General features: G+C 34.9%; 3 protein-coding genes and 1 long non-coding RNA gene across 14 annotated transcripts in view; 2 read left to right on the top strand and 2 right to left on the bottom strand.

Annotated features, from left to right (window-relative positions):
* The window catches only part of LOC122569423 (dorsal-ventral patterning protein Sog), a 100,514-nt gene extending 93,511 nt beyond the window's left edge, over window positions 1-7,003 (top strand). For 5 of the 6 annotated variants that reach the window (XM_043730449.1, XM_043730452.1, XM_043730451.1 and 2 more), the window contains one exon: window positions 1,696-7,003. In XM_043730449.1, the coding sequence (XP_043586384.1) occupies window positions 1,696-1,890 (195 nt within the window). In that variant the 3' untranslated portion in view covers window positions 1,891-7,003. The remainder of the gene's footprint in view (window positions 1-1,695) is intronic. The other variant, XR_006317449.1, reaches the window with a different exon arrangement.
* A 397-nt stretch (window positions 7,004-7,400) lies between these two features.
* LOC122569429 (alanine--glyoxylate aminotransferase) lies at window positions 7,401-10,158 on the bottom strand. 3 transcript variants are annotated; one of them, XM_043730477.1, is made up of 7 exons: window positions 10,014-10,158; window positions 9,449-9,658; window positions 9,165-9,365; window positions 8,917-9,074; window positions 8,633-8,788; window positions 7,738-8,085; window positions 7,401-7,580 (listed from the first exon to the last, which is right to left on the bottom strand). In XM_043730477.1, the coding sequence occupies exons 2-7, from the start codon at window positions 9,623-9,625 to the stop codon at window positions 7,427-7,429; spliced, it is 1,194 nt and encodes a 397-aa protein (XP_043586412.1). In that variant the 5' UTR covers window positions 9,626-9,658; window positions 10,014-10,158; the 3' UTR covers window positions 7,401-7,426. The 3 variants fall into 3 exon arrangements, with proteins under 3 accessions (XP_043586412.1, XP_043586413.1, XP_043586414.1); XM_043730478.1 differs by having other exon boundaries at window positions 9,449-9,669; window positions 10,014-10,123; XM_043730479.1 differs by having other exon boundaries at window positions 9,449-9,648; window positions 10,014-10,111.
* Window positions 10,159-11,895: 1,737 nt separating this feature from the next.
* LOC122569447 lies at window positions 11,896-13,963 on the bottom strand. The gene is made up of 3 exons (XR_006317458.1): window positions 13,124-13,963; window positions 12,604-12,825; window positions 11,896-12,280 (listed from the first exon to the last, which is right to left on the bottom strand). It is a non-coding gene; the product is annotated as an uncharacterized LOC122569447 (long non-coding RNA).
* A 1,006-nt stretch (window positions 13,964-14,969) lies between these two features.
* Window positions 14,970-27,589, top strand: part of LOC122569419 (rho guanine nucleotide exchange factor 10) — a 46,397-nt gene continuing 33,777 nt past the window's right edge. Inside the window, exons 1-5 of one of the 4 annotated variants that reach the window (XM_043730422.1) lie at window positions 14,970-15,106; window positions 20,979-21,148; window positions 21,940-22,205; window positions 23,992-24,276; window positions 24,981-25,135. In XM_043730422.1, the coding sequence (XP_043586357.1) occupies window positions 21,041-21,148; window positions 21,940-22,205; window positions 23,992-24,276; window positions 24,981-25,135 (814 nt within the window). In that variant the 5' untranslated portion in view covers window positions 14,970-15,106; window positions 20,979-21,040. The other 3 variants (XM_043730421.1, XM_043730423.1, XM_043730424.1) reach the window with 3 other exon arrangements.

Genomic DNA, 27,589 nt, shown 5'->3' with positions numbered 1-27,589 from the left:
ACTAATTTTTCTTTTCACCATTCTTTTCTACATACGTGCTGAATAAAATTTTTTTATAAATAATGTTTCAAATGAAACTAAACGAGAGTAGTATAATGTTTACAACATTATCGCGGTTAAACAATACTGAATATTGAATAATTTATATAGACTAGTGAGATATCTTTTTAAACAATACGAAAAACCGGTTTCCGTGAAACATAGAGTAACTTTCTTTCGAATGGAAGTGTACAGGAAATTTCAGGGGCGCCTTGATTTTTTTCGCGGACTCGCGTATCCTTCTTTGGTCTCGGTGCAACGACACTTGTCCAGACGTGTTCTACAAGTTGGAACAAAGGTCGTTCAAGGTTATAGAAGGTTTTAGCATTAACGATATATCTATCTTACTAAAAGTACTCAATGGTAATGGTCGTTTACGCTTTCCTTATGATCGAATCTACCAATAACGCCGGAAATTTTATACACAGAGAAACTGACAGTCATTTTTGTGGCTCATTCGCAGGCCTTTTTTATATTTTGCTAGTCTTATAATGATCAGATTTTTATTTTATTGTACGAATTAAGGGTCGTCTACCTCTAATCTTCAGATAGTTATGAATCGACTTAACATTCTCAGTGATTACCATTGCTCGCATAATAACAAACTTGAATAACCTGAAATAAATGAATAAATAACAGACTAGTTCCATAAAAGCTTTAAATCAAATAACAAAGGATATCAAAACTTGGAAATCTTTTAAATGACAAATGGTGGAAATCAATTATATTTTATGATGTAAACATGATAAAATATTTTATTTTAAAATTTTAATTGTCACGCTATTCGTATTAGAAGATTTCCAATACACGTGTGTAAACAATTAATTATTGGCCGCGTTTCAAATAAGGAAGAAGAAATTCTTCCGAGCATTTTCGTTTGCATTTCATCATTTATGCGAAAATCTCATCGATGAAACGGCTTGTGACTTGCTTTACTTCTGCTCGCGCGACATCACAATATATACTCGTTAGAAGTTTTTCAATGGTAGCCCCGTTGTGATATCCAGACACGGCTACGACCAGAAACCTTTAAGGAGAAAACCTTTAACCGGACTCGTTCGCCTGGACCGACCCAAAAGGGTCCATCCATTACGATGAAAATGGAACGCAGTCACGGATCGTGCGTGCGGACCAACATTACATGGGGAAAAAGTATTGCTATTTTCCGATTGTTGTAATTGCGAGATCATCCGCAAGATATTATTCCAGTGTTTCTCTATTATACATTCGTTTTAGCGTCCATTACGTCATCTCAATTATATTTAGGTTAGGTTTGTGTCCTCTGAAAGAAAAATTACATTTACTATTATTGTACGTAGGTTAAGTTTGTGTCTTCTAATAGAAACATGCCTTACTTTCCTTACGTCTTTCATATCTAATAATCGTTTTGATCGATCTATCGTATCTCACTTAAGGTTATTTCACATGCTGAATACATTTATGTAGGTTAGGGTTACATTTCCTGGACAAAGTGTATTATTATCATTGTGTCTTCCATGTTGTACATAATTTAGCATATCGTAAAAACATAACCAACGACGCGACCCAAAAAAGCTCGATATTTATATGAAAATTACGAAACGCGATGTCCAGATCTAAATCGAAAAATGGCGTCGGTTCTAAAGCGGATTTCGCCGTATGTCTGAATGTTTGCAGAATGGCGAGGTCAGGTGCGACAGGAAACGATGTCCACGGGCGCTATGCAACACGATCGCGCACCAGATAAAACGCGGCGAGTACGTGGCAGACGGTGATGACTGTTGCACGGTCCAGTGTCGCCGGGCGAGACGTCATCATCGTAACAATCATCATCCAGCTCGGCATTCGGTGACACCACGTGAACTCAGCTGAGTAGTTCCAGCCGCTGCTACCAAGCTTCCTTCGAGCAGTATCCTGGTCCACGATAATGCTCCTGGACCTCGTTTCTCTCTATAGCCATCGATTAGCCATGCCGTAGTCGTCGTCATCGTCGCTACTTTCGATTCCAAAGCGATTCTAGAGCGACCGGGAAGCTATGAGAAAGTAATAGAAGTGAATTAGTATCAGAAGCCTACATTCAAATCAAGAAGTATGGAGAAAATTATAGATGGTTTTTACAATCTGCCAGCACCATCGATTGAACAGTTTCAGAGACACATATTGTTTGAAAACTAGCCCCTTTGGATTAATGAACGTTGTAGAACAATGTGGAAGGCATATCATTAGGTTATGCAAGATCCAAGATTCAATTTATGCAGGAACGAGATTAAACGAAGCCATCTAGGCGAAATAAGGGGCAGAGAGGCACCTCGGTCTGTATATTGTATGAAGTTGGTCAATTTGGTCGGTTTTGAATAAATCGCCTGCAAAGTCTGCTATCTCTCCATATGGTAACCAATAATGATTTTCCAGAATTTATGATTGAATAATCATCCTAAACAAGTGTTCTGAGAGAGGATGCTGGAAATGCACGGCGTCATATCCAGCGCAGCAGCCATCCTTAAGAAAAGAAGAATCTATGAAGAAACGATTGGTGCTCATTTTGAATGCTATATTCGGGAATGATAAATCGCAGCCGGAAGATGGTAATCAGTGAAACAGAAAGATTCGCTGCTGGGATGATCGGTGGCCATCGCAGGAAGCCATAATAATGATAATATCAATAACAATATAGTGCGAGCACGGCAAAACAGGAAGGAACGTGGATCGTTCTCGTCAGACGCTATTCTTATATTCTCGTCGCTTGCTCGGTTATGCGCTATAGAGTCCGTTGCAGCACCCACAACCAGACTTTTATTAATCAATTGGCTCTCATCAACGGACCAACGGACCGGAAGCCAACTGCTCTCTATCTTCGAGTGACCTCTCGCATACACGTACGTATGCTATGCACACGTTTATATTCGTATACATACATATGTATATATGTGTACGTATATTATATAGTATGACGGGTGTATTGGAAGAAAAAGCTAGAAGATGAGAAAGAGAGATTCGAAAATGAAAAAAAAAAAAACAAATCTGGAGAGAGCTTTTAATTATTTGGTTTCCAAATTTTAATCTCTCGATCAAGATTATTTCAAGAAATTTTGTATTCTCTGCCGTATTATTTGTTTTAGTTCCGTTTCTAATTTCCATATTCGTTAAGCCTATCTCTTCTTTTTCGTCTGCAAAAACTTCTTACTTTTTAAAATCTGCTGGATCTTTTTTAAAGCTATACTCACTCTTATCAATTCAGATATGTTACTCTCAGACTCTTCTATTCCAAAATGCCTCTATCCGGTGTACGTTACCTTTCATTTCATCTCCTGGTTCGCATTTTGGCGGGACGCGAGCTCGTTTCCGGTCTGCTACTCTGATTTCTGGAGAGAGTTACTTTCATTATTATTTTATTATAATCAGAGCAATCGAAGAATCTCTCTCCTCGTTTCGCTACATTTATTTTTTAAAAGAAAGTTGGCTTCTGGAGAGAGTTTAAAGTCGTGGCGGCAAGTGCAGAGCCCTACTGTACCCACCAACCTCATCGAGTTACCCAGCAACCAAAGAAGACTGAAGAACCTCCGATGGTGGCATCAGTTATCATTATAGCGCAAAAGCACGCTAAGGTTTATATCACACTGTATTAGCTCCACGCAATTTATTACTGCTACGGATTATTATTATTATTATTATTATTATTATTATTATTATTATTATTATTTTTATTATTATTATTATTATTATTATTATTATTATTATTATTATCATCATCATCATCATCATCATCGTCATGACTACTATTAACGATCAATGTCGTTAATGTTATAGATCATTATTCATTTTCATCAACTTCGTATCACCATTGTTTCATCATCGTTCATCTTATGGTTTGCGATTCATGATATTCATCGTCACCGAAAATTTGTTTAACATTATCATGATTGTCATTATGATTATTATTAATATTTCTATTACCATTTTTAATAGTATAAATAATATTGCTATTATTTTATTAAATATTCACCGCTACTATCAACACTATATCCACTAATCGCGATTATTATTATTAAATATTAATTGAATGCGACACCTTAAATGAGTCGGCCTGTAATCTCATGGAAATGGCTTCTCTTGTAACTTATAAGCGTATTTATTGTTAGGTTCTCTAAATTATTCGATAGTGAATTTTAAATAAAAAGTGGAGGATCGCGGCTATAATCTCGATTCAAAGTCTGTGTATGTGTTACAGAGAATTTGAAAAATCGGAGTTAGGTAAGGATAAAATTGAAAGTCGCCATCTTTAAACATACAAGGGTGCATGTTATTTGAATGAATGTGTAGAACTGCGTCAGTTTTTTTTATGCGTATGTCGATTGATGAAAGCGTTTATAAAAGGATAGAACATTCGTAATCGAATAGAAAAAGATACTATGCGATATAGAGGGAGAAGGGGTATATGTAAAAATTGTATAACGATCCTAACTTATCATTCTCGCCATTTCGATCAATTTTGCTTGGCAGTTCACATGAAACCATTTTTTCTTCTTTATGTTATACAAGAACATAAACAACAAGACGTGAAAGAAACAATTTTGTCCAGTTTTGTAACATTTTAGTATTTCGTACATGCGAGTGGTTCACCGTTCGAGCGGAAATTTCGCAAATCAGAAGCGAGCGAAGGCGAACATTTAAAGAGCACAATGAAAAATATAGTGAAATATAGAAGTTCTGATACTAACTTCGATCTATTTTAAATAGATAATCTCAATTTTTTTAAATTATGTAGTATCCGAACTTTTTCGCTATATTAACCTCTAATCTGCATTGTGGCGCACTAGTCACGGATTTGTCGTTCTTCTGCATTTCTTTATGATCTAGTCTAAGCGTCTGGAGTGTTCATTTGGGCAAGCTTGCTGAAAACGAGCGGTGATCCGATCGCTGATGAAAGACGAGATGAAAACACGGGTAGCGGTTTTATGCGTAGCCCCGGCAGCTGGCAGACCTGCTTACTTTCAACACTTTTGATACAGCACTTTTTCCAATAGAGCGTGCACACCAGGAGAGTGTCTACCGCTTTACATGGTCAACAGGTTCAAGATAATACAATGAAAGGTGCAACATGTATTACAAAGAGAGTTTCATTTAACAATTTCTACGTTTTTAGTACACTCGTTGTTTGTATTTATTTGTAATTGTCGAGTATATCCATCAAAAACGAGCTTGTTTTGCTACTTGTGATAAACAAATATTTTGTCAATACTATGATAATTTGCTAATTTCGAATGTATCTTTCACATAAAAAATTAACAAAATATAATTTAGTTAATGTTTGTCAGAATATTCAACGATTTTGAATATTTAAAAAATAGAAAAGTGAACTGTCCATGCAAATGTTATCCAAATTCTGCTGGAGCAATATATATTTTTTTCTATAATAATCTAAGTTAACTCATAATTGTAAAAAAGATGTCTATTTTATATAACAAACTAGATTTTTGTTCTTATAATTCACAATATTTTTACAAAATATGAAAATATTTCACGATGGACAGATACTAGAATATTTCTTTCGGAATTCTATTCGTTCAATGCGGCTCTCATTGTAAGATAGATATACGTAGAACAATTTTTAGAGGGTAAATGGCAGTCTTGATCCAGTGCGAACGATTAGAAGTTACTCCGTGCGACACGAACACCACCTTTCTTGGTGCTACGACAGCTGAACGGTAATGTAGCCTGATACCGAACAGATTTGGAGCGTTTGATATGTGAGAAACTTTGTGAACATTCGAGACTATCCATGCCTTAATAATTGTTAACGTACATATATTTAATTGATTATAAACCTTAACGGTGATCGATTGTCAATGTCTTTTGTACATAGGCGTATATATATAATATGTAATGAGAATCACGACGACTATTATAAACGAGCTACTAATATTGCGACTATTCTTTATTATTAATAATATTTATATATAATTATATAGAATCATTCATGCCTCATCAAACTTTTCGACAATATCAATGATGCTTATTATTATTAACATTAACATTATTTTATTCTATTTTATTATTATTGCCATTATATATAAATATTATTTTCACAATTATTTAAAGTCATCTGTACTCGTCCTGTATCGTAACACTATATCGTCCTGAGAATACATTAAGCTCGCATTATTTCTTTTTTCTTATTTTGTTAATTAATCGAAACATGCCGATTTTTTTGCCATCCATATTAAATAATCGAGCTTTATTACAATCAATACCGAAATTAATAAATGAAATAAATGGCGGAGTATATCATATTCGATGTATGATTGTATAGATGAATAATCGAATATATAGATCTATAGATATATACATTTCTTAGATGGATGTCGTACGACAATGTCAATTTGTAAATGTATGTAAATTATTATGTAAGAGTCGCGGGGACAACGCGTTTTTATAGTGCCTTAAGAAGTTTTAATTAACAATCGAAGCGATCAGTACGGAATCTGTATAGTGGATAGACAGTACATTCAGACAATACATCTCATAGTAAATTAAGTGTAAAATATTGTTGATAAAACCAAAAGTCTATTTTTTGAAAGTTCAATTTAAATGCGGTACACGATCAGTTGGAATTATTCATTTGTTAATACGAATCGTTAATCTTGTATATTTAAAAGATGGTGATATTTTGTACTATGCCAAAACGATTGTCAATTAAATCGTAATTAATCGTTAATCCGCTAGAATCATTTGTTATTTCGACTAGCTTGTTGCAATTGCATTACATGTACATGATTTTATGTGTACGTGTATTATTATTCGACGAAAGCAAGTCAGAGAGAGAACGAAAGCAAATGTGAGAGTGAGAGAGACGCGTGTAACCAACTGTTGATATTGCTAATTAATGCAATAAAACGTATAACTGAATATAAGTAAATAATTATATTAGAGGTAATTGTATGCCGATTTCAGTATTTCCATTAATAAACAAATACATTTGATTGAGTCTTGTTTGTGCATCTGTGTCATTGATTGAAAGACATAACGTTACAGATTACATGCATTTAACATCAGTGTTGGTAAGGCGCCTATTGTGCTTGAACCAGTCAAACAGCGGTGAAAATGAGAGTTGCAAAGCTTCATATGATGTAGATAGTAATATTCAGCATATGTCCGTCTTAGCTTTGTCTCTGTGCATTTCTAATAAATCCTTATTACATTAAAAATAATTTCCAGTATAATATCAAAAAATTGCAAGTAATTAAGTAAGTTTCGTAAGTTAGTTAAAACTTGCGTTTGATACAGAGAATATAATAGAGATTTAAGACGTATAATACACTAGTAGTTATTGTACACAATAATCGAACATGATGGACACCTCGAATTCACAAACCAAGGAGACGTAATAGCAACTTTTCTTTATTATGTTCTATAGCTTCGACTGTGACACGTATCTCAAAGCATCATCTAGAGCACGCAAAATAAGGTCGACCTTGTTAGGCGTAGCATTAATCCCTAGCAATCCAATTCGCAAAATTTTCCCTTCAGTCGGTCCTAAACCTCTGCTGATTTCCACTTTGTACCTATAGAAACCATAATGATCTTAAATGACTCAAATTTTTATTTTACAACTACAATATACTCAATATACAAAACACTCAATTGCATGGTAAGTATTTTAATTTTACAATCTATGAAAAAATTACAATAAGTTAATTAGAATTTGTAAAAGGTACTTACTTTTGCATGCAACGTTGTACAATGATCCTATCATCGACGCCAGGTGGCAGTTCTATCGAGATAACCGTAGATAATTGATACTGTGGAATTTTCACATAAGATCGAAGACGCCGTAATTCAAGACCCTTTCTTAATCTGGCAGCTGCGCCAGCGTGTCTGATCCAAGATGCTTGCAGGCCCTCGTCAGCGATTTCCGCCAACGCTTCGCGAAGACCATAAATAAGCGTAGCGCTTATGGTGTGATGATACAGGCGATTCTCGTTCCCAAAACACTTCCAATAATTTCCGAGAAGGGTCATATCCAAGTAATAGGACATAGGCTTGGTCTTCCTTTGAAACAATTTCTTCCTATTGCAACAAAGGAAGAGTGTAAGTCATGACGAAATTGCCGGAAACATTTGCCGCCTCGTAATAGTCGAGTGTGTGGAAAATTAATAGCAAGCAATTAAGAGTAATGGCCGGAAATTAGTAATAATAATAGAAAATTGATACTAAGATGAGAGCAAATGTGTGCAACGAGTTTATGCGTTAATAATCGAGGCGAACGTAATCTCGTTGACAGATTTAGAAAAAGGAGTGGAAAAATTAGTAATTGGACAGAAGTAATTTTTTATTATAGAAGTGGGTTTCTTCATAATGGATGAGCCTTGACAGACAATACCGATGTCCTATTTAATTCAAAAGGCGTCAAACTGTCATTGAATAAGAATTCACTGGAGCCATCTGCGGTTATGAATCACAGAAGGATCGAATGGGTTACGCGAGAGCGCGAGTCACCGTGATGACATCACGGATTGGATTGATATTCACAGGAGATCACTAAAAGTCCCAATTCTTAGACCATCTATGTGAGAGTTGCGGTTTGGGTGTTATAAAAGGAAACCGCGATACGTACTCAGCTCGTGGACTAAACGAAATAGGTGTTAATCCTGGAGGGGCGCCGATAACTTTTTGACTGCCTGAGTAAGCTGCATCGATGCCCCAAGAGTCCATAAAGAACGGTTCTCCGCACAGTGACGCAACAGTATCAACGATAAGAAGAGCATTGTATCTGGAAGAATTTCTTTTATTCTATCAATTTTACAAACACGTTTCTAATTTTATTCCCTTCTGATAGCATTCCATAAACTGCAACTTAAATTAATGGCAAATACAAAATATTTTAAATAGCAAAATTACCTGTGAACAAGATCGCCAAACCCTTCTAATGGTTGTTTTAAACCAGTGGAGGATTCAGCTTGTACCATGAATACCGCGACTGGATTGTACACTTGCAAAGCTGTTTCCAATTGTTTCAACGTAACAGCAATAGTGTGTTCTTTTTCTATCAGTTTTACCTATATTTTAAAGTTCATACACTGTTTAAATTTAAATACTGGTGAATTTTCTAATTTTTATGTTGGTCCTTTCGAAACTGTACTACCTACATTTGCACCAATTCGAGTAGCCATGTCAGCCGCTCTTTTACCCCAAATTCCATGCTTGACAATGAGCACAGTTTCTCCAGGTTCGAGTAAATTTGTTAAGCACGCCTCCATACCGCCATGACCTGACGCACTTAACGCCAAAGTGAGTCTATTATTAGTTTGAAATACGTATTGTAGACCTTCCTTAATCTCATCCATCAACTAGAAATTAACAAAACATATTTTGTTACTGATAATGGTCAGTCTACCTCTATTTTGTACATAAACAAAAAAAAAATGATTACCTGACAAATTTCCGGATGAAGGTGGCCTATAATTTGATTCTGAAGAGATTGAAGAACTCGCTTCGAACAATTAGTCGGCCCGGGGCTCGTTAAAGTTTTTATCGGTAACTGCAGTTTGGTTTGAAGTATCTTTGGTGGGTACTTGTGAACAACCAATTGATTCCATTCGCGTTGCATTTCGATTTCCTCTTTTAAATTTTCTAGAAGAAACTAGAAATTTTCTATGAAGTAAAAGATGACATATAAATAACTCATCATTTTACATCACCTTTCTTTCTATAAGTTACCAAAATGATAATTTAATCTTGATATCAGTGATATTGTATTAAGAGATGCTACTTCCAGTTGTTATAATATTGAATAATTTAATATGTCGAATTTAATATAATACAAATTTTATTTAAAAATAATGGTAAAATTTCTATATAGTATCATTAAATATGCATAAAATACGCTATAGTTCCGGTTCTAAATTATATGTATATTATTTCCATTCTTTTTTGTTTGTTATTGCATAATAATATGGCGTGATACTTATGTTTATTATGAATATGCTGTCACTTACAACTTGCACTTGCGCGTTGCGTGCCTGTCGGAACTCTTATCAGCGCACGATTTTGTGTTGACAATTATTAAACCAGTGCTGTTGACGCGACCAAAGTGTATAACATACTGAAATCTTTCCCGCAGTTAGGTATTTTATCTTACCATAGTTGTAGCAGACTTATGAAATCGTAGAATACGTGATAAACTTCGATAAACTGGTATAATTTTAGATTATGTTCTTTATAAACAAATCGATGATGTATAACATGTTTATTCGACGTGGAATCGCATTGATAAGGATATTTGACATTTGGAACATATAGTATATATGGATGAGAAGTTATTAATTTACAATCAAATACTTAATAAGGGTATATATTACATATCGAATAAAGTATTTCGACGTTTATCAATTTATCCAGCGAACTTGCAGCACAAAGAAATCTCTTCATTGAATGATGGAAATAGTTGGATACGCTACTGCTGCTTGATAACCTCCTCAATCCGATCATAATTTGCGTAAGTAAGACGACTGTGGACTTAACATATAGTTATTGATTTGTTCTTGTGAATTAGTTAAACTATAAATTGTATTTTAAATCTAATCAAATTTTTATCAATAATAATTTGGAAAGTTTAATGCTGTTAATTTATAAATTTCGTGGTCGTATTTAATATGTGCGAAGTATTAATGTCTATTTTAATATAAGATATAGATTCTATATGTAGATTTATGTGCAACTTCATATTAATTTGTATTATAAGGATAGATGTAAGTAATTGTATGTATAGCTAACAGAGGTTAGGTTAAGTTATGATTATTATTATTTATGTGTTTTTGTTTATGAGCAAGTTTCTGTCTATTGTTCTATTTTATTATTATATATGTCTTTCTTTATATGTAAGTTTCATGTTTATTATTCTGACTTATTTTGTATATGTAATTGGAAGTCACCGTAAAGCCGGAAGACAGACGGAAATAAAGATATACATATATATATATTAATGTCCATTTTTGCAGTAATAATACTATAGAATATTTAATAATTAAAAATAAGAAACATGAATTTGGTAGACATTTATTTGAACGTTATTTGTAAAAAATATTGGACCTATGTATTTATGATAACCATAATTACAGAAAGTAGGATCACAGATAAGGCAGCACATCTTCAAAAGATAACTAAACAAAGAGAGACTTCATTCATAACTATCACCGGCTTTCGCACCTGCTTTCAGTTCACTGAATGCTTATGCTTATTCGCTTCTAAAGTTATCACACAGCACCTTACTGTTAGTATATTTTACCACACTTTACAATGACATGTACTAATATTCGTTTTATCTATTCATAACAATTACAAGTGCAAACGAATGTTCTTAACATTATTAATATATATAACTTTTTTGTCAAACATGTCATTATATAATTAATAAGCGGAAAAAGATAACTAATATATATTTTCGAACAAAGTATGCGATTGCAACAATTATAAAAAGATGCGCGACAAAGTGCTATTTCAAAACTAAATTAGCACCTATCCATTAGAGAGGGACACTAATCTTATTTATTAGATAGTTAGGATGGATTAGGTTATGTAGATTAAATGCAAAATATCCTTTATATAATACATTTGTATTTTTGTATAAGATGTCGTAACATGAATCCGTAAAGATCAATAAATAAAGTAAATAAAGTTTGCGTTAAAAATATTTATAAAAGGATTTCATGTTATGTATACTTCTAACGACAGATCAACCGCTATCTTCGCGGTAGCGATCTCGTTTCTCATTTTTCTTTCTTAAGTTTCCTTCTCTTTCTCCTTTCTTCACTTCCCCTTTTCCTTCCTCTCTTTATTTACCTTTTATGTTCCTTATCTACCTTTTTTCTCTTTTTCAGACTTGAATTTCATAAAGAGCATAGGTAAACAGTATGTTTGTGCAATACAGTATCGAGTTCTAATATCTAAGTAAGGAATATAAAGCATAAAAAATGGGGGAAGTCCCGTAAACTATGGGGCAATTCGTGGACAGCACTGACTCAGAATAAGGAATGGTAAAACGTGCTAATGGAAAAAATGAATGCGTGTTTAAACGCTTTTTGTTGTCGTGGTAGGTTCGCTATTAGCTTCCTAAATACGATGAGTTGTTATCAGATCCGCTTCAGGTTACGTTTATCAAAACTTCTTTCGTGCTCATTTGTCAAGCATTATATTATGGTTTCTTCTCGCACGTGATCCTGGACACGTAGTCAGAAGATTATGATTCTTTTATTTTTAGCGGAATCTAAACAAATTTACGAAAATTTTAAATATAAATATAAATAATTATGTTAAAATAACTGATTCCATGATTGGTATAGTTGATTGACCAATTTCATTTATGCATTTTAAAATGTGTACAATTAAAAAATTATTATTTTCCAAATGAATATAAATAAAAATCGCATACTCGAAACGCGTATTTAAGAAGAGTCAAATTGAAATATACAGATATGCGTGCGCTTTTTACGCACCATATTACAAAATTCTTCTGAAGGAGAACATATTTAACTACAGGGAATATGTAACATAAGTGATTCTGTACAATTAATTTAATTAAAAACCTACCTTTCTCATTTTCTGGTTAACATGCAGATTAGCAGTTCAGTTTTACTGTTATCATTTTGTAGAAGGTTACATAGTTGACTGGTTGCGATAAATCATTCAATATAGGCTGTAGGTAAAAAGCATTATGTAGTTCAGGGTTCTAGCAAGAACAAATTCCTTGATGCGTATTCAATGTACATATCTAGAAGCTCATAACGGAGCGCTGGCACGGCATTCCTTTCGCTAGAACACAAAGAAAATACATAGATAGGCGTTGCGTTGGCATTAACACATCAAGAAAGGAATTTCAAGTATCCATTTTATTTTGCACAATTTTTAAAAATTGATCAAAGTATGCCATACGTACTATTTTTGTAATTCTTACTTATACTCTGTTACAAAGTTTTGCAAGTAAAACATCTAATTTTTTATCATAAAAGTATGAAAAGATCTTAATTAGCATACATATACATGCGTATATTTCAAGTTACAAGGTTAAGATAAAAAGCGATTCAACAATAAATATAATATCTGATATTACCAGCAATCTTCATAATTTCAAAGAAATGACATTTGTAAAATTACAATAATAAATCTCATGCTTGTATACGTTCTTTTTCCAGTCGAGCGAACGATAATTTTTCCAGCCGATTAAAAACTCAAGATCCTCTGTCGGCTAAGCAAACCAACGAAAATGCAGATCCACGGAGGGTCAAGTTCGGTTGCTCGACATCATCTTCCCCTTCCATCGTATTCCACCTAGCTCTTAGCTCCCACCCACTTAAGTTCCCTTTATATATTCGTCTCTCTTACACCCATTCAACCATTTCTCTTCGCATTCTACTTCCCTCTTCTGTCCTCCCTTCGTTGGAGTCCCCGGTGTTAAACTGCTAGCAGTAAATACCCTTCCATGAACGTGAAATTGGCCGAAATGACTGCAAAGTCGAGGAGAAAAGAGCAAGTGGCAAGAAGGGCGTACAATAAATTTTCATCGGTACTTCAAAGACCTGTGATAGGTTTTTCGTTCGTGAGCGAGCGAACAGCTTGTGTGTGAGAGCGTATACATGCAAGTATGAGTTAGGCGTGTGTCCGTGATGGGTTCGGGTCCGGTGGTAACCGGACTACAGCATTCATACACGAACGAGAGATCGTGCGTGACTGGTCGGTCGGTATATAGTCGGTTTATAGCTGCGAGTGTGCGCCCGTGTGTGTGTCCCTAACCTGCTCGTACGTGTGCAGAGATTAGCGTGTATTGAGCGGGCGTGCACGTGCGCTACCGCAGCCGTGTCTGTCTGTGTGCCACGCTCCCGAGCCAGGAGACAACGAAACAATGGAACGTCGTCGTCGTCTCGGGTCCGAGTAGCGAGGCGAGCGGGTGGATTGTACTTGGTCTGCTTGCTCGTTCGGGTCTCGTACATCCACGAAACCGTACATGCACCGGGGATTTCTGAAGACGGTTTTCAGGCTCCCAGCGGTTCGAGAACCGCTTGCTCGTGACTGCCCCCTGGCGTACTTGTTTCTCAGTAGAGGCCGGGCCGCGACCAAGGAGGAACGCTTTGTGTTGGCCTGGAGAGATTCGTGAAACGTTCACATTGTGAAAGTTTGTTAAAGCGTGTGTTTACTACTGTGTTTCGTCAGAAGTTTTATATGAAAATAAAACATAAAGTACATCTAGATTATATACATCACCGTGATCATAACTAGGGTGTTTTTAAAGCGCGCGTGAGAATCATCGATCGATACTGGATCACGGTAGCCAAGGAAACGCACAGAACGAATCACCCGGCATGTGAGTGTACATAAGTACATATATCTTTCCACGAGCAGTGTTTACCGACAGAAGAGACGAATTTCGTATAGAATCGGTATCATTCGTTAATCTTCGTCCCTGGAAAACTAATTGTAAAACGCGCCTCATGGGATCGTAATCGCAGTAATCGTCCACTGATTGTCACACCGATGTGGCTGTGTGTCCTTTGGCTCATCTGAAACCTTAAGTTTGTACAATCGACGAGTGATTATCGATTCGCTCGAATAAATGAATCGAGTGTATTTAAGTGTTCATGATTTAAGAAATCCGTGCAATCGACGCACTTTCTTTGGTTTGGTGTCGCCGCCTCGTACTCTCTCGCTCCCTTTCATCTTGCATTCCCTTCGACCATCCTCCTGTCCCTATCTTCTCTTCGCGATCCTCTCTTTCTGTTTTTCTCACTATCTCCGTCTACCTCTCGCTCCTTGTCGCTCCTTTCTCTACTCCATTCCTCGGTCGACCGGTCTCTCAAGGGGGCGTGCTTGGCCACATTCAACAATGAGCGAACGCAAAACTATCTAAGCACGAGGCGCGAACGAATGGTTCTCCCTGTGTTTTCTGACTGTGTGTGGCCCGATCTTTGCCCCGCGAGTGTGTTTACTCCTGTGATACGGTCGCTCGACCCCTTTTTTCCGGATTTCAAATGGATTCACAACGGTCAATAATAACTTAACCAGAGGATCGCCTTTTCAGCGTACATCACTTTTCTGCAAGGTAAGTGTACCAATGTTGTTATCTTGTGTATATATCTTCTTTTCGAGTAACGGTAGGATTTCGTTTATTTTAATAAGTTTATGTTTAGTATTAATGAAACACATTGTTCTGAAACACGTTGAATCGCTTTTAATATATACGGTAGCTTACGAAATTATTTAAATACTTATAGAAGCTTTTTATGAATACGTTATATGTTATACAACATACTAGTAGTGTGAGGAGACATAGTTATCATTGTACATAAATGTTTTCTGTGACAAGTGTTCAAATATTTCTGAAGTTTGAATTACTTTGAACATGATTTTATTCCTAAAACCTTTACAAGGCTCGGCAAGTCTTAAAACTCTTGATACATATATAATTATTTGTTTGTGTTCAGAACAATTTGCGTGTACGTCGAATACAAGAAACGGTGGAAATCTGTGATACCCAGACGATTCATAGAATAGATAAAATTCACAGTGTGCTCAACTTCAACTTTTTGAACCTTAGCTCCTACTATCGAAATTAATAAAAACAAATTTCCCGGGTTCCCTGAAGTAACGTAATAACAGTTCACAGTTTAAAAAAAATGGTGGGGCGACAGTTAGAAAATTTATTATAAGATCTATTCAGTTATTCGAATTGCCATGTCTTCCGATGCATCCGAATAAACGGAGTTTCGGCATAGTCCCGTGCTTTTTTGTAACACGTTGCTTCGATGTGCGCGGTATCATCATGTATTAACTGATCTGATCGTTTCAATTAACCTCTTAAACCAAAAAGACTTCTCTTGCAAAAAGAAGTTAACTTTCAGCGAATTTTTCTTTAATCCTATTAAATCGCCAAATTACTTGTCAAATCGATAATGTTTCTTTCGAACAAGTTTCTCAATCCGGATCGAACGTGTGCGTCTGTTCGCAGACTGTGCGTCGCGATGTATCGGCTTTGATTCATAATCTTTGAACCAATAGGTATCATGTTCCCATTTCGAAATACCATTACTTCGTGTGATAGATCGTGAGAAACGTTACGGGTCTATGAAGATAGTTATCGTTCTTAGAGATATCGACACACGGTCACGCTAAAAACGAAAATCCTTGTTGTTATTATTGTAGAATTCTATTTATTTGAACTTATGGTAGGACAAACAGTTCACGGAACTGGAATTCATATAGTGGATACTTTTCATAAACTTCTCAATTTTATTACGTCAGTCCTCTTGCACAATAATTCATCAAATAATAATAGTAGCGAATTGACAAGTAAACCATAGATTATGAAATTTTCTTTTACGGTTTTATAATTTTTCATCAAGTAGAATAGTCAATATCAATAAAGTGAAAATCATACGATCAAGTAACCTATAACATATAAAATTGACTCGGATAATTTCGTTCTTATTATTATTAAACTCATTGCAACTGGATAAAGGCAGAATTATAACCTCTAAAGTTAATTTGAAAAATTTCATTCGTATCATTATTAAACTCGTTAGAGCTAGTAGTAGTAATTTATAACTTATATAATTTCGTCAGTAATATTAACTCAATTGCGCAAGAAAGTTCAAGGTATGTGATTAGTGTCCAATTTAAAAACGTCCAACATTATATTAAATCTTTTTTTAATTCATCTATTTTCTTTTACATTTTAACTCCTGAATGGACCGTATATATAATAGTTAATTAATCCTCTCTATCTCCTACTTATGATTTGTACCATATAATAGGAATTTAGATAAGTGAATTGAATCGACAATTCATTTAATCAAACACGAAACTTTCATCCCAATAGAAGTAGTTCCGCTAAATCTTTTTTCTCTGTTTCTTCTTCATATAATTCAAGGGAATAATCTACTAGTATAGAAGCGAATAATTGAGCGCGGACACATGCCCGAGAGTAGGTTCAACCAAATTGGACACGCTTTGACTTTGAGAAGCCCCTCTTTCAGCTTAATTCGGGATGAAACGAAATAGAACCCCGGACGAAAAGCGTGACGCGTAAAGAACCTTTCCGACAGAGGGATTTTAGAAACGTGTTTCCTTCAAATGCCACTGCGTGGATGTCGTTAGTCGCGATCGCAAAGTATGTATTTTGGGTATTTAATAGTTAGTTAAAGTCAGGGAAATCGACGTCATCGATGGGCCCTTCTTCCCGCATCGTCTTGGTAGTTGTTGGATGCTGTCCAAAAATACCGACGACCGCTGAAAGTATGCGTATATTCATGGTCGAGGCACGATATAACGGAAATGATATTTCAGTACGGAGAACCTTGTGCGTTTGATCGCGTTGAGTGATGTATGCCTTAGGAAGCGACCTCGGTGATATTGACATGACAATGACGATAAAATTGAAAGTATATAGGATGTGTTTGTAATATACGTATTACTACATTATATACAAATGTGTCAGCCCTTTTTGTAAAATTCTTTTAAAATTACTTTTTGTTACATTGAAATTAACCACTAGAATAAATTCTATAGAATTAGAATATTTAATATATTTCATGTCTCCTGTATAATTATATCTAAACACTGACGATGATATGATTGTGTAAAGAACTTTATTTAAATATCTTATTTATCATCTTCCTTCGATTCGCTTAGGTAAACAATGCGAGTAAACTGACTACGTATAACGGAGAATGCGGAATATTGAATGAAAATGTTGATAGTTGATATTCAATATTTGACATCATAAATACAAATCATGTAGACGTTATCATAAATATTTACTAGATAGAATTCTATCTTTATCGGTAGAATAAATTCAAATGAAATCGCAGTTTATCGTAAACAGTCTGAAGAGACGTTTAAAGCCGTCATAAGTCTCGAGGCAATTGTATGGACTACGTAATTAAGGCAAATGGTTCATCAACTTAGGCAACCTAAGGCGGATGCGGCGAATTCCTTTATGAAATTAGTCTGTTATATATAGTTATTACTGCTGTGGGAGGAAATGTTTGAGGAAATAATATTTTCGTATAATTTGATTTTTTCATCATTAAATTTGGTCCTATAAAGTTAACTTAAGAATTATTTGAGTATTATGTTAGAGATCGTAACCGACGTATTATGTTGGTCAATAATTGGAACATTATCTCTGTTACATACTCAATTCTTTATAATTGTTACTTATATTATTATATCTAAATTACAACATTCGATTCTTAACATTTAGAAACAATTTTCTATTAAAGCTAATCTTTATTGAATTCCTGTTTATTGAATATATTGAAATTTATAAAATTTCCAATAGAAAGTAATAGAAAGTATGCGCAACATCAGTGCGTTCGCGTCCATCAACCAAACAAAAATACGCGGGAAGAAGCATGATTTATGTACCACACAAAAATCAAATTTATCAATTCCGCGTTTTGAACATTTTTTATTTTTTAATATCAGATATAGCATTGAATTCTTCATGAAATAAACGATTAGAATATGATAGAATAATAAACAAAGGCGTTGCAATTGAATAATTTTTGTATGAATTGTAGCACAACCTATCTCGTGGTTCCTTATTCTGTACGTACGCATTACCGCCATTTTAGTGTCAATAATTTCGATTGGCGTACTTGATCAAAAAAGAATTATGACTTCAGCCAAATCACTTTGCCTGGTAATTGACTGCATTAACGTCAAGTGGGCAGGTGAAGATAGACACCAATCGTTTATCATGCAAGACCAGTGTGCCCCTATTTTCTTCGTTCTGCCAGCAACATTCCTTTACACATTCTACGTAATTCGAATTTTAATTAAATAAAACATTTAAATAAAACACCTACAACCGTATTAATTTCATTTGCGTAGAAACAATATTAATACGGTTGTAGGTGTTTCATTTAAAGTAATTCTTACATCAGACAAGATTTACTATTTTCTATCGATAAACTCCATTCATATATATACACATGATGTATTAAATACGGATTTCCACTGTTTTCTTATTAGTTTAAAAACAACGTTTAGTAATTTCATGGGAAATTCTTAGCTTTTCATAATTTTTCACTATAAACTCTCACGTTACAGAGATTTATTGGTAGACAAGTTTTTTAATTTCGATATATTGGCAATCACTTAGTTGCCAACCCAATAATTCAACGGTTTTGTCTTACGGAGACTTAGACAAATTCTTGAATTTCAAAATGGTTCCCATGATCCAACGGGTGTCAAAATCTTCGCGAGTACATTTTTTTCTAACAACGTCTAATTATTATTATCGTATATCATTGCCGATGATAAATCGACTAATTTCTATCATTATTATCGTAATACGCAGGGAAACATATACGCGAGCGTCGCAAATAACACACGTTTATCTTGTTAGCTGGATCTCACACCCGACGTACATTATTACACGACGTTGCGTGTGTAGGGTGTTAGCGAATTATATGCTGCGTTTTGAATCTCAATCGTCGAGTTCTTACGGCCCATCACGTCCCACACCTGTGTCTTCTTTTTTCTTTCGCTGCCAGTAGGAGACATCAGACACGATCTTATCGCGCGTTTAACGCACGACTTCGCTTCTTCCTTTAATTTCGTCTCTCGCCTAGATGTCGCGCGAAAAACTTCCGTTTACAAAGTTAACTTACCCAAATATCTTCTTGGAAATTCCATTTCTTGCGAAGAGAAAGTACTCTTGCAACTTTTGTCCCTTATCCACATAGAAGTAAGTCCGAGTATTAAAATTCCTCGCTTCCTCGATGAACAAGCCTTTTGCAACTTTTATCTGTGAAACGAAGTTGCCGAGTCGAAGTTAAAATTTCCTTCCACAGAAACCACTTCGTAGCTTTTATCTTTAATTTTTTATGCAAGTTGGAACTTTTATTTCTTGTCTTCTTCGTGCTTCAACAGACACGATATAGAAAAAATTTCAGAAGGGTCTTCAAAATTATTTTAATGACCCGATTCTCTTGTTTGAGAAGAGCGTCCGGTACGTTATTCAAGTACAGGAGAATAATGATACGTTTCTCGTTGAAAATCGTGTAGACTGTAGATCATTTACGAAGTTCAAAGAACACGTACGTATATACACATATATAAGATTATGTTGCACGCGTCGCTGAATTTCTTTGAAGGGATCGAGTGTGTCGTCGATCGACATTGCTTTTTCCTGCGATTATGCTCTGTCGCGTTTTCTTTCGCCAGACACGCGAACGTACGTTCGTGTGAAATATGTGAAAAGACGATTCGCGATGAAAGCGAGGCTTCAAGATACAAGGCGACTAGGGAACGTGCTTATTATATGCAACGTATTAATAAGGTTACGAAATATATATGTTAAGATAATAGGATTATAAGTCTAATTTGAAATTAATAATGTTGGATTATCTTAAGCGATTAATTAACAATTTAGGTTAGGTTTGAACTAGGTTATTTAATTTAAAATTCATTTATATCTTCTATTTTATGTAATAAGTATCATTGATGGATTTTGTTACGTAAAATAAAGTAAAGTAACTTAACCTAGATTCTAAAATTAACTCAGCTTAACTTGACGTAGCCTAAGCTGTTGGAAGTCACGTATGATTTAAAAATATTATAATAGTTAGGGATTAAGATTTAATACTTCCTTACGTTAAACGTACTGTGATTTAATGACACACACGGAATGAAGTTTGTACGAAACTAGGAATTTTAGGTTAGAACAGCATGGCGTCAGTGAGACTTAGTTCCCAATTTAGAGCACTCAAGCGGTTCGGTTATTCTTGATTTTTATTGTGAATTCTATATGTGGTCATACATAGGATAAGGCTTTTTAAATCGCAGAACGAGTTAAGTTATTTTTCCAGGAGCTACAAATCGAATATGTGAAGAGAAAGCAAATATATTTTGAAGATGCAATAAACAAAAATGAGTAATAATGGTAGATGGTATGGCTTTTCCAGAAAAAGTGAAAGAACGATGAAAAAGAGGCGCATTAATTGAACGATAATCAGAACGATGCATCATGGCTTCGTCTTTAGGGGGACCAGGAATGGCGTCAAGTGTCCCGTCACCGCGAAGAGTCAACCTGGAGTTTCCACCACCTCCACCTTATCCACCGCCTCACAGCCAGGTATAATTTTCAGCATACAGTGTTAAATCTTATACAACTTATGTCGTACGCACAATTCTAATGCGATCTAATGTGAATTCGAATGCGTGTATAATTCTAACCTACATGTAGAATCAGTCTTGCCATTGCTTTGAATCAGAATTAGAGTATCTATATGTAATTAATATATATTAAGTATTATACATTTACCAACTACGAATCTCAAGGATGATACATAACCTCATTGTTTGCTACAGAAGTTAGAAATTGTAATTGTTTAAATTTTTAATTATTTTAGGAAATTATGTTTAATACTGAGTTTAATATAAGAGTTTTAATACTAATAATATGAAGGATATTAGTCATCATTTTATTAAAATTCCAATCATGATCACTTAATTTAATATACTACTTGGCATCGTCCATTGCATACGTATGTACAAATTAGTCGTGTACGTAATAATCTATAACACGATCACGTGCTCGATGATTTCTAGTATTCAGTTATACAAGAGTGATTCTATATTTTGAGTAGATAATTAAACCAATTACATACATATACGAAATTTTAACAATTTACTATCACTAAGTTACTAAAATTGCATAAATTTATAAAACTGCTAAAAATTGAAAAGTTACAAAATTAAGATTATTAAGAATTAGAAAATTGCAGAATTTAAATTATTAAGAATTAAAAAGTTGGGAAATTATTAAAAATATGATTCCATTCTTTAAACATCAATTTATCACTACAAAATTACATTATTCCATATGATTACTATAACAACTAATATTGTTTTCCGTTCTTTCAGATGGCCTGCCCTGGATTGGTGGATCCTGGATCGGTAGCGTCTCCGATGACGAGTTCTGCTCATCAGCATCCCCTTCAGGATTATTCATATGCTTACTTCGAACCTGGACCGAGTCGGCTGCATGGCACATATCCGGCGGAAGTTGGCCTGAATCGTGTGCAGCCACAACAACAGCAACAATTGCGCGCAGATTCGTTCAAGAGACACACATACATGACACGATACGGGACAGAGGAGAATATTTACGAGGAGATATCGGAGATCAAGTGAGAAATTCATCATAAAGCTTAATTATTCGTAAATAATACCTTTCGAGTCAAAATATAACGTGCGCGAGCATGGAGGAAATCAAGCTAGAGTTTCTCCTTGGCAATTTAAGGAAGAATTTGCTATAACCTTGGAATTAACAGAGAGTAACAGTAGCGCGTGAGAACGCGATCGATCGCGATCGATCGCGAATAAAAAAGACATAATATTCGTAATAGTGGCATGCGTTAGATAAGTATCGGATTTATGTTATGTTATGAGACTTTAATTGAAGGTTAATATGGGAAGAGCAGAGTCTTACCCGTCGTTCAAGTCAACCGGTTTCTTTAGCGACCTTTTTTCTGATGGTTTATCGGATAACATCCTTTGGGCGGGTTTCCATTACCTAGAGAACAGTTCACATAATGATTCTTTAAAAGATAATTCTGATAAAAGATGATTTAAAAGATGAATTTTAGACATTCATTGTAGCGACCATGTTCCATTCGAGTATTTACAAGTAAGATTCTTATGCATTTGTAGATTTCATATATAACAATATATATTAGAATCTTACTAAGGATAGAAACTAAAAATTTAGTTCACCAAAATCGACTAATTTCCACTTTCCAAGACAATTTATTCATTAAGTAATCTTTAGGGCCAATAGTTTCTAATAAACATTCTCAACAATAAAAGCTGCTTAATAGCAAAATAAATAACCAGACTCCTGGTGAATAATTAAGTTAAATCTTGAATATTGAATTCACTGCAGAGTCGATCGATTTTTCCATTTATAATATCTACTACTTTAAAGACGATGGATATTATTCCATGACAGGAAGACGGTGTTAGTTTTCAAGGGAAAAAGACCCGAAGCACGCGAGCTTCATACGGTCGATAGGAACGCCGATGATGATAGTCGCGGTAGAATTACGTTTCATTCAATCTAAACGATGATGAATACGCACGTTCATTCGCCTCGATGCAAAGTGAACTTCAACTGGCGCGAGTTGAACGCGAGGTTCAAGTGGACAACGAGCTTCTCCTCCTGCTCGACCACTTGGCCCGATTCGACGAATTCCCTGCACCGGATGCCATCAGACTTAACGATTAAAGTCGCAAACAATAAGAAAACAACCCCGAGTTTATGGTTACGAGTGTCTAACACCGTTTGTCATAATGGTGCGCTCCGAAACATATGGTCGAATACTGACCTCACTCTGTACATACATATATCCTTTCGTTTCTCAAAAATAAGTAAATAAATAAAATCAAGTTTCATTTATTCATACTTAATGTTAGAAGCTTAATATAATATAAATCTATAGACAGTATATGGGTATAGCAAGAATAAATCGAAAAAATATTATATCTTCCTAATTTATTTTTGCTAGATCTAATTTTCTTTCATGTGAAATGTCTTGGAAATTAAATGAGCACTACTGTATCTGGAAGCATCAATAAGTTTTGAAAAATTTGGAAAAACAATTCTTGAAAGTCTTATGATTAAAAATATTCATAATATTCTATAATTAATATTGTAGTTATTAATATTAATAATTAAATAAGAAATAAAAGTAGTTAAATTATATCTTATATATTTAGTCATAATAACCTTGCAATAATTGAAATATATCTCGTGAACTTTGAGGAATCCTCTTAATATCAATTACTTTAATAACTATGAATCATTGCTAAACGATTATCGGTCATCCACAAACAATCGCTTTATATGATTTCACATTGTATATGCAAGAGGGAAACGTATGTAAATACTAATGGAGAACTCGAATTCATTAGCAGACAATGTCACCGAGCATTGCATGGTTCGAGAAGATCCCTAGTGGCGGAAGAGGTACGACGAGTTCAGTCACGGCATCGTCGAGTACTCGGGGAATTGAATTTGAGCGTGGAGGCGATGCTGATGCCTACCGTAGCCGATAACAACGACGAGGACGAGCCACAGGACCAACGAGGGGCGTCCACAGAGGAACTGTTATCCTCGGTCAGTCCCACCGACGACCTCCTTTCGCCCGTTGGCTGTGACATGGACAGCGGCTTCAGTGGAAGCTCCAGTGCAAGTTACAGGTTGATAGAGACACATTGTAATAACGTGTATGTACCTGGTGTGGGTGGACAATTTTGTGAAGCACCGTATACAAACTTTCTATAATTTATTTTACTTCATTCTTTTCGTGACTTGCTTCTTTATTATTCCTTTTTATTTATATTCATGCTAGAATCCTTTTTTAGGATTTCATATGATTCAAAGATGGATTATTGAAGAATTCATTTATGTATTTATGAGGGAACTCAAGTGTTGTACAATCATGTTGAAGATAAACTGTTTCAGGTATTTTTAATTGTTTCTGTAGTTCATTGGGATATTACAAAGTATTCTAGACTAGAGAAAGGATTTAATGCATAGCAATTTTTATGTAGATCATTTTATTGATATTTACTTGCAACTAATTCCTCCTAGAGAATTGTAAATAAATTTTATTCAATTACATGTCATAAAGTGTATATCTTATAATATTTTATACGTACTTTACCTGTATTAAAAAGGAAATGACCATGAATCAACTACACAGAAAGAAGTTTCTCTATTATCTTGCACTCAAGAAGTGTATGAAAAACATTGCCACCATTAATAAAAAATGGGTCCATGAACTCTTTGTACACACCTCGTACAATTCTAATTCTAAGTAATCCTAAAACCATGAACCTAAAAAAGAAAAAAACTAAGGAAGAAGAAAGGGGTCTAAGAATGTTGATTGTTGTTTGTTCAGGTCGGGGCTGGGATCGTTGAGGAGGGGAATGGGCAAGACTAGCACTCCGGAATTAGCGGGCGGACAGCGTAAAACGAAAGCGGCTATGATCTGGAAAAAGGGTTGGAAAGGCTGGAAGAAACTGCATTCTTTCGGGAACAATAGCAACAAGACTGGTGAGTCATTCGTACTATTTGCTGGTCCGCATTTATATTGTGCAATTCAGGTTATAGGGAACTCTACGTTATTTAATCGCTATCATAAAAATATTCTGAAATATTATTACAAACTGCATGTATCCTCTACATATACAACACTTACTAATATAAGCAGATATATATATATATGAAATAGTGTTATAGTCAAAGCACAAAATTCAGTAAATGTAGATATGTACCAACTACTCAATATATTACACTACATATATTTACATATATGAGATTTTTGCAATAATATTGACTGAGTATAAAAATACTTACTATTCCTAGGAAGTATATTCATTTACTTTTTGCACTTAGTACATGCATACATGATTAGCTAGTGTGTATTTACTGAGTTAATATATTCATTATAACGTATATACAGGGTAGTACCTCGCGAAGTCTAGCATTATCGAATACAGAAAGCAAGTAAAGAATTTATTTACAATTAATAGCAAGTAAAGAATAAATATTTTTAATGAAATCACGTTTTGCAAAAATTTATATTACAGAGAAATACTCAGAAAAAACAATAATAAAAGATGAAAAAAGCAAACGATAATTCATAGCGCATTCGATTCAGCTTTTTTCCGTTGGTTACCTTAGCTGTAATAAATCTCTGCTGTAACGAAAGTGTAAGCTGTGGTCAAGCTTCGGTCACGAACTGCTCATGGCTGGGAATTAATTATACTCGCGGCTGTGGCTGTATTAAAAATTCTCGTTGCGCGACTCTCGACTATCGTGCTGCGAATACGAAGCCAGTGGGAGCAAGAAATAGAGGTGTGCAGAGAGAGAAATCTCCAGAAGTGCCGCTCCTTCGTACAAGTGCTTCGAAAAGTATGCAAGGACTTCAGCACATTCGTTTCTATGTGACCAATGTGAAATATTTAGAATTATTACAACCTATGATTTCATTTAAACTTAACTTCAACACATATCTACATACCTCTACTACATTTTTAAAATTAGAAATTTAGTATCGCAGCCTATAAATGCTGTTAGACATAAATATAAGATAAACAAATATATCAGATATCTGTATCTCACTCGCACTTCAGGCGAGAGAGTTGTAAGTCTGGAGGCGAGAGATGTTCTGAATTTCTCAGAAATATATCTTTTTCCATACTTTATCACATAAGATCTTGATCCATGATTAATTAGTGGAACTATTTACCCACTATGTGTATAATAAATCTTAAAAATTATTATTATTCAATTGCCAATATATACAATAATAGGTATAGTATAGGTATAGTAACCTCAAGCACAGATCTTCTACTATCTCAATGTGCAATATACATCTTTAATACTAATAGCTAAAATAACAGAATAATTGGTAAAAGCATATTAATCAGATCCAATAAATTAGAATTACTCCAGATAACAAATGTCTGGAAAAGTAATAAAGCAACTCTCTCCGAGGGCGAGCAGAGCTAATTATTTCGAACGGCATACATTGCCGAATGGAATACACCGCAAAACCTAACCGCAATCTTGATCGATTCCCTCGGCGAACACGTCTGGCCGTGTTCGGAGGCCCATCGAGCACCTTTTGTGCGTTCGTTTCATGGCCCTTTGTCGCGCATAACTGCACAAGTATGCGCAGGCCTTTCTTTCATGGGAACGCTGCCCTCTCCCGGGCTATGACGCAAGCGTTTGGCCCCGTGTGCGCTCGTGTGCATTTGGCGCACGAACCGAGTTAATTATTGGTACTTGGAACGGGTCAGCCGCGGGGTCACTCGGTGGAGAAGCAGATGCGAGACCACGTGCACGCCCAACTCATTCTTTTCTGTCTTTCTTTCTCGCACATTCTTCCCGCTGTGATCTTTCTTCTCTGCTTTGCATCATCTCCGTTTCCATCTCTTTTTATCTCGTTCGAACGAGGGTTTTGCTCGGACGTTGCGCTCAGATTTCTGAACGGTTCTCGATTTGGTTATATGTATTTTTACATGATACATTTGACACTCGACAGCAAAAATGGAAATCTATGTTTTTTTTTGTAAATGAGAGTTTATAGCGTCAATTTATTCTGCTAAACTGTATTAGCATTAATCTATTAAGAACCAATTAATAGGTTATTATAATTTATAAATATTGCATATTGTATTGCTGCACTGAATATTCTGTGTTCCTATTTGTCTCAGACAGCGACAGGGATTATCGAGTTTATTAAATATTAAAGTTAGTACACTTTTGCTCTCATATATTATTTATTTCTTAGAAAGGGATTGATGCGTTGTATATACAGAAAGTTAGAAAACATTATTTTTTATATATGCATTTTATATTATTGAGATTTTTTGATGGTTGGTATGATGGTAGGTTTTATATGTATTAGATAATATAATGTGCATTAATAATAATGATATTATTATATGCATTAAAGATGTTGAAATTAGGTGTTTCGTAACATCTACTGTCATTTTTGCG

Source organism: Bombus pyrosoma, linkage group LG7 (genome assembly GCF_014825855.1).
Source record: "Bombus pyrosoma isolate SC7728 linkage group LG7, ASM1482585v1, whole genome shotgun sequence".
Classification (NCBI taxonomy): Eukaryota; Metazoa; Arthropoda; class Insecta; order Hymenoptera; family Apidae; genus Bombus; species Bombus pyrosoma.
Note: the sequence above shows the minus strand (reverse complement) of the source record. Positions and strands in the feature narration are given on the sequence as shown.

Bases quoted from the DNA above. Each gene is read 5' to 3' on its own strand.
- LOC122569429 (XM_043730477.1), bottom strand. From the start codon at position 9,625: ATGCAACGCGAATGGAATCAATTGGTTGTTCACAAGTACCCACCAAAG. The intron at 9,366-9,448 runs GTAATCATTTTT...GTTAATTTCTAG, and splicing joins TTCATCCGGAAATTTGTCAG to TTGATGGATGAGATTAAGGA. The intron at 7,581-7,737 runs GTAAGTACCTTT...TGGTTTCTATAG, and splicing joins GTACAACGTTGCATGCAAAA to GTACAAAGTGGAAATCAGCA.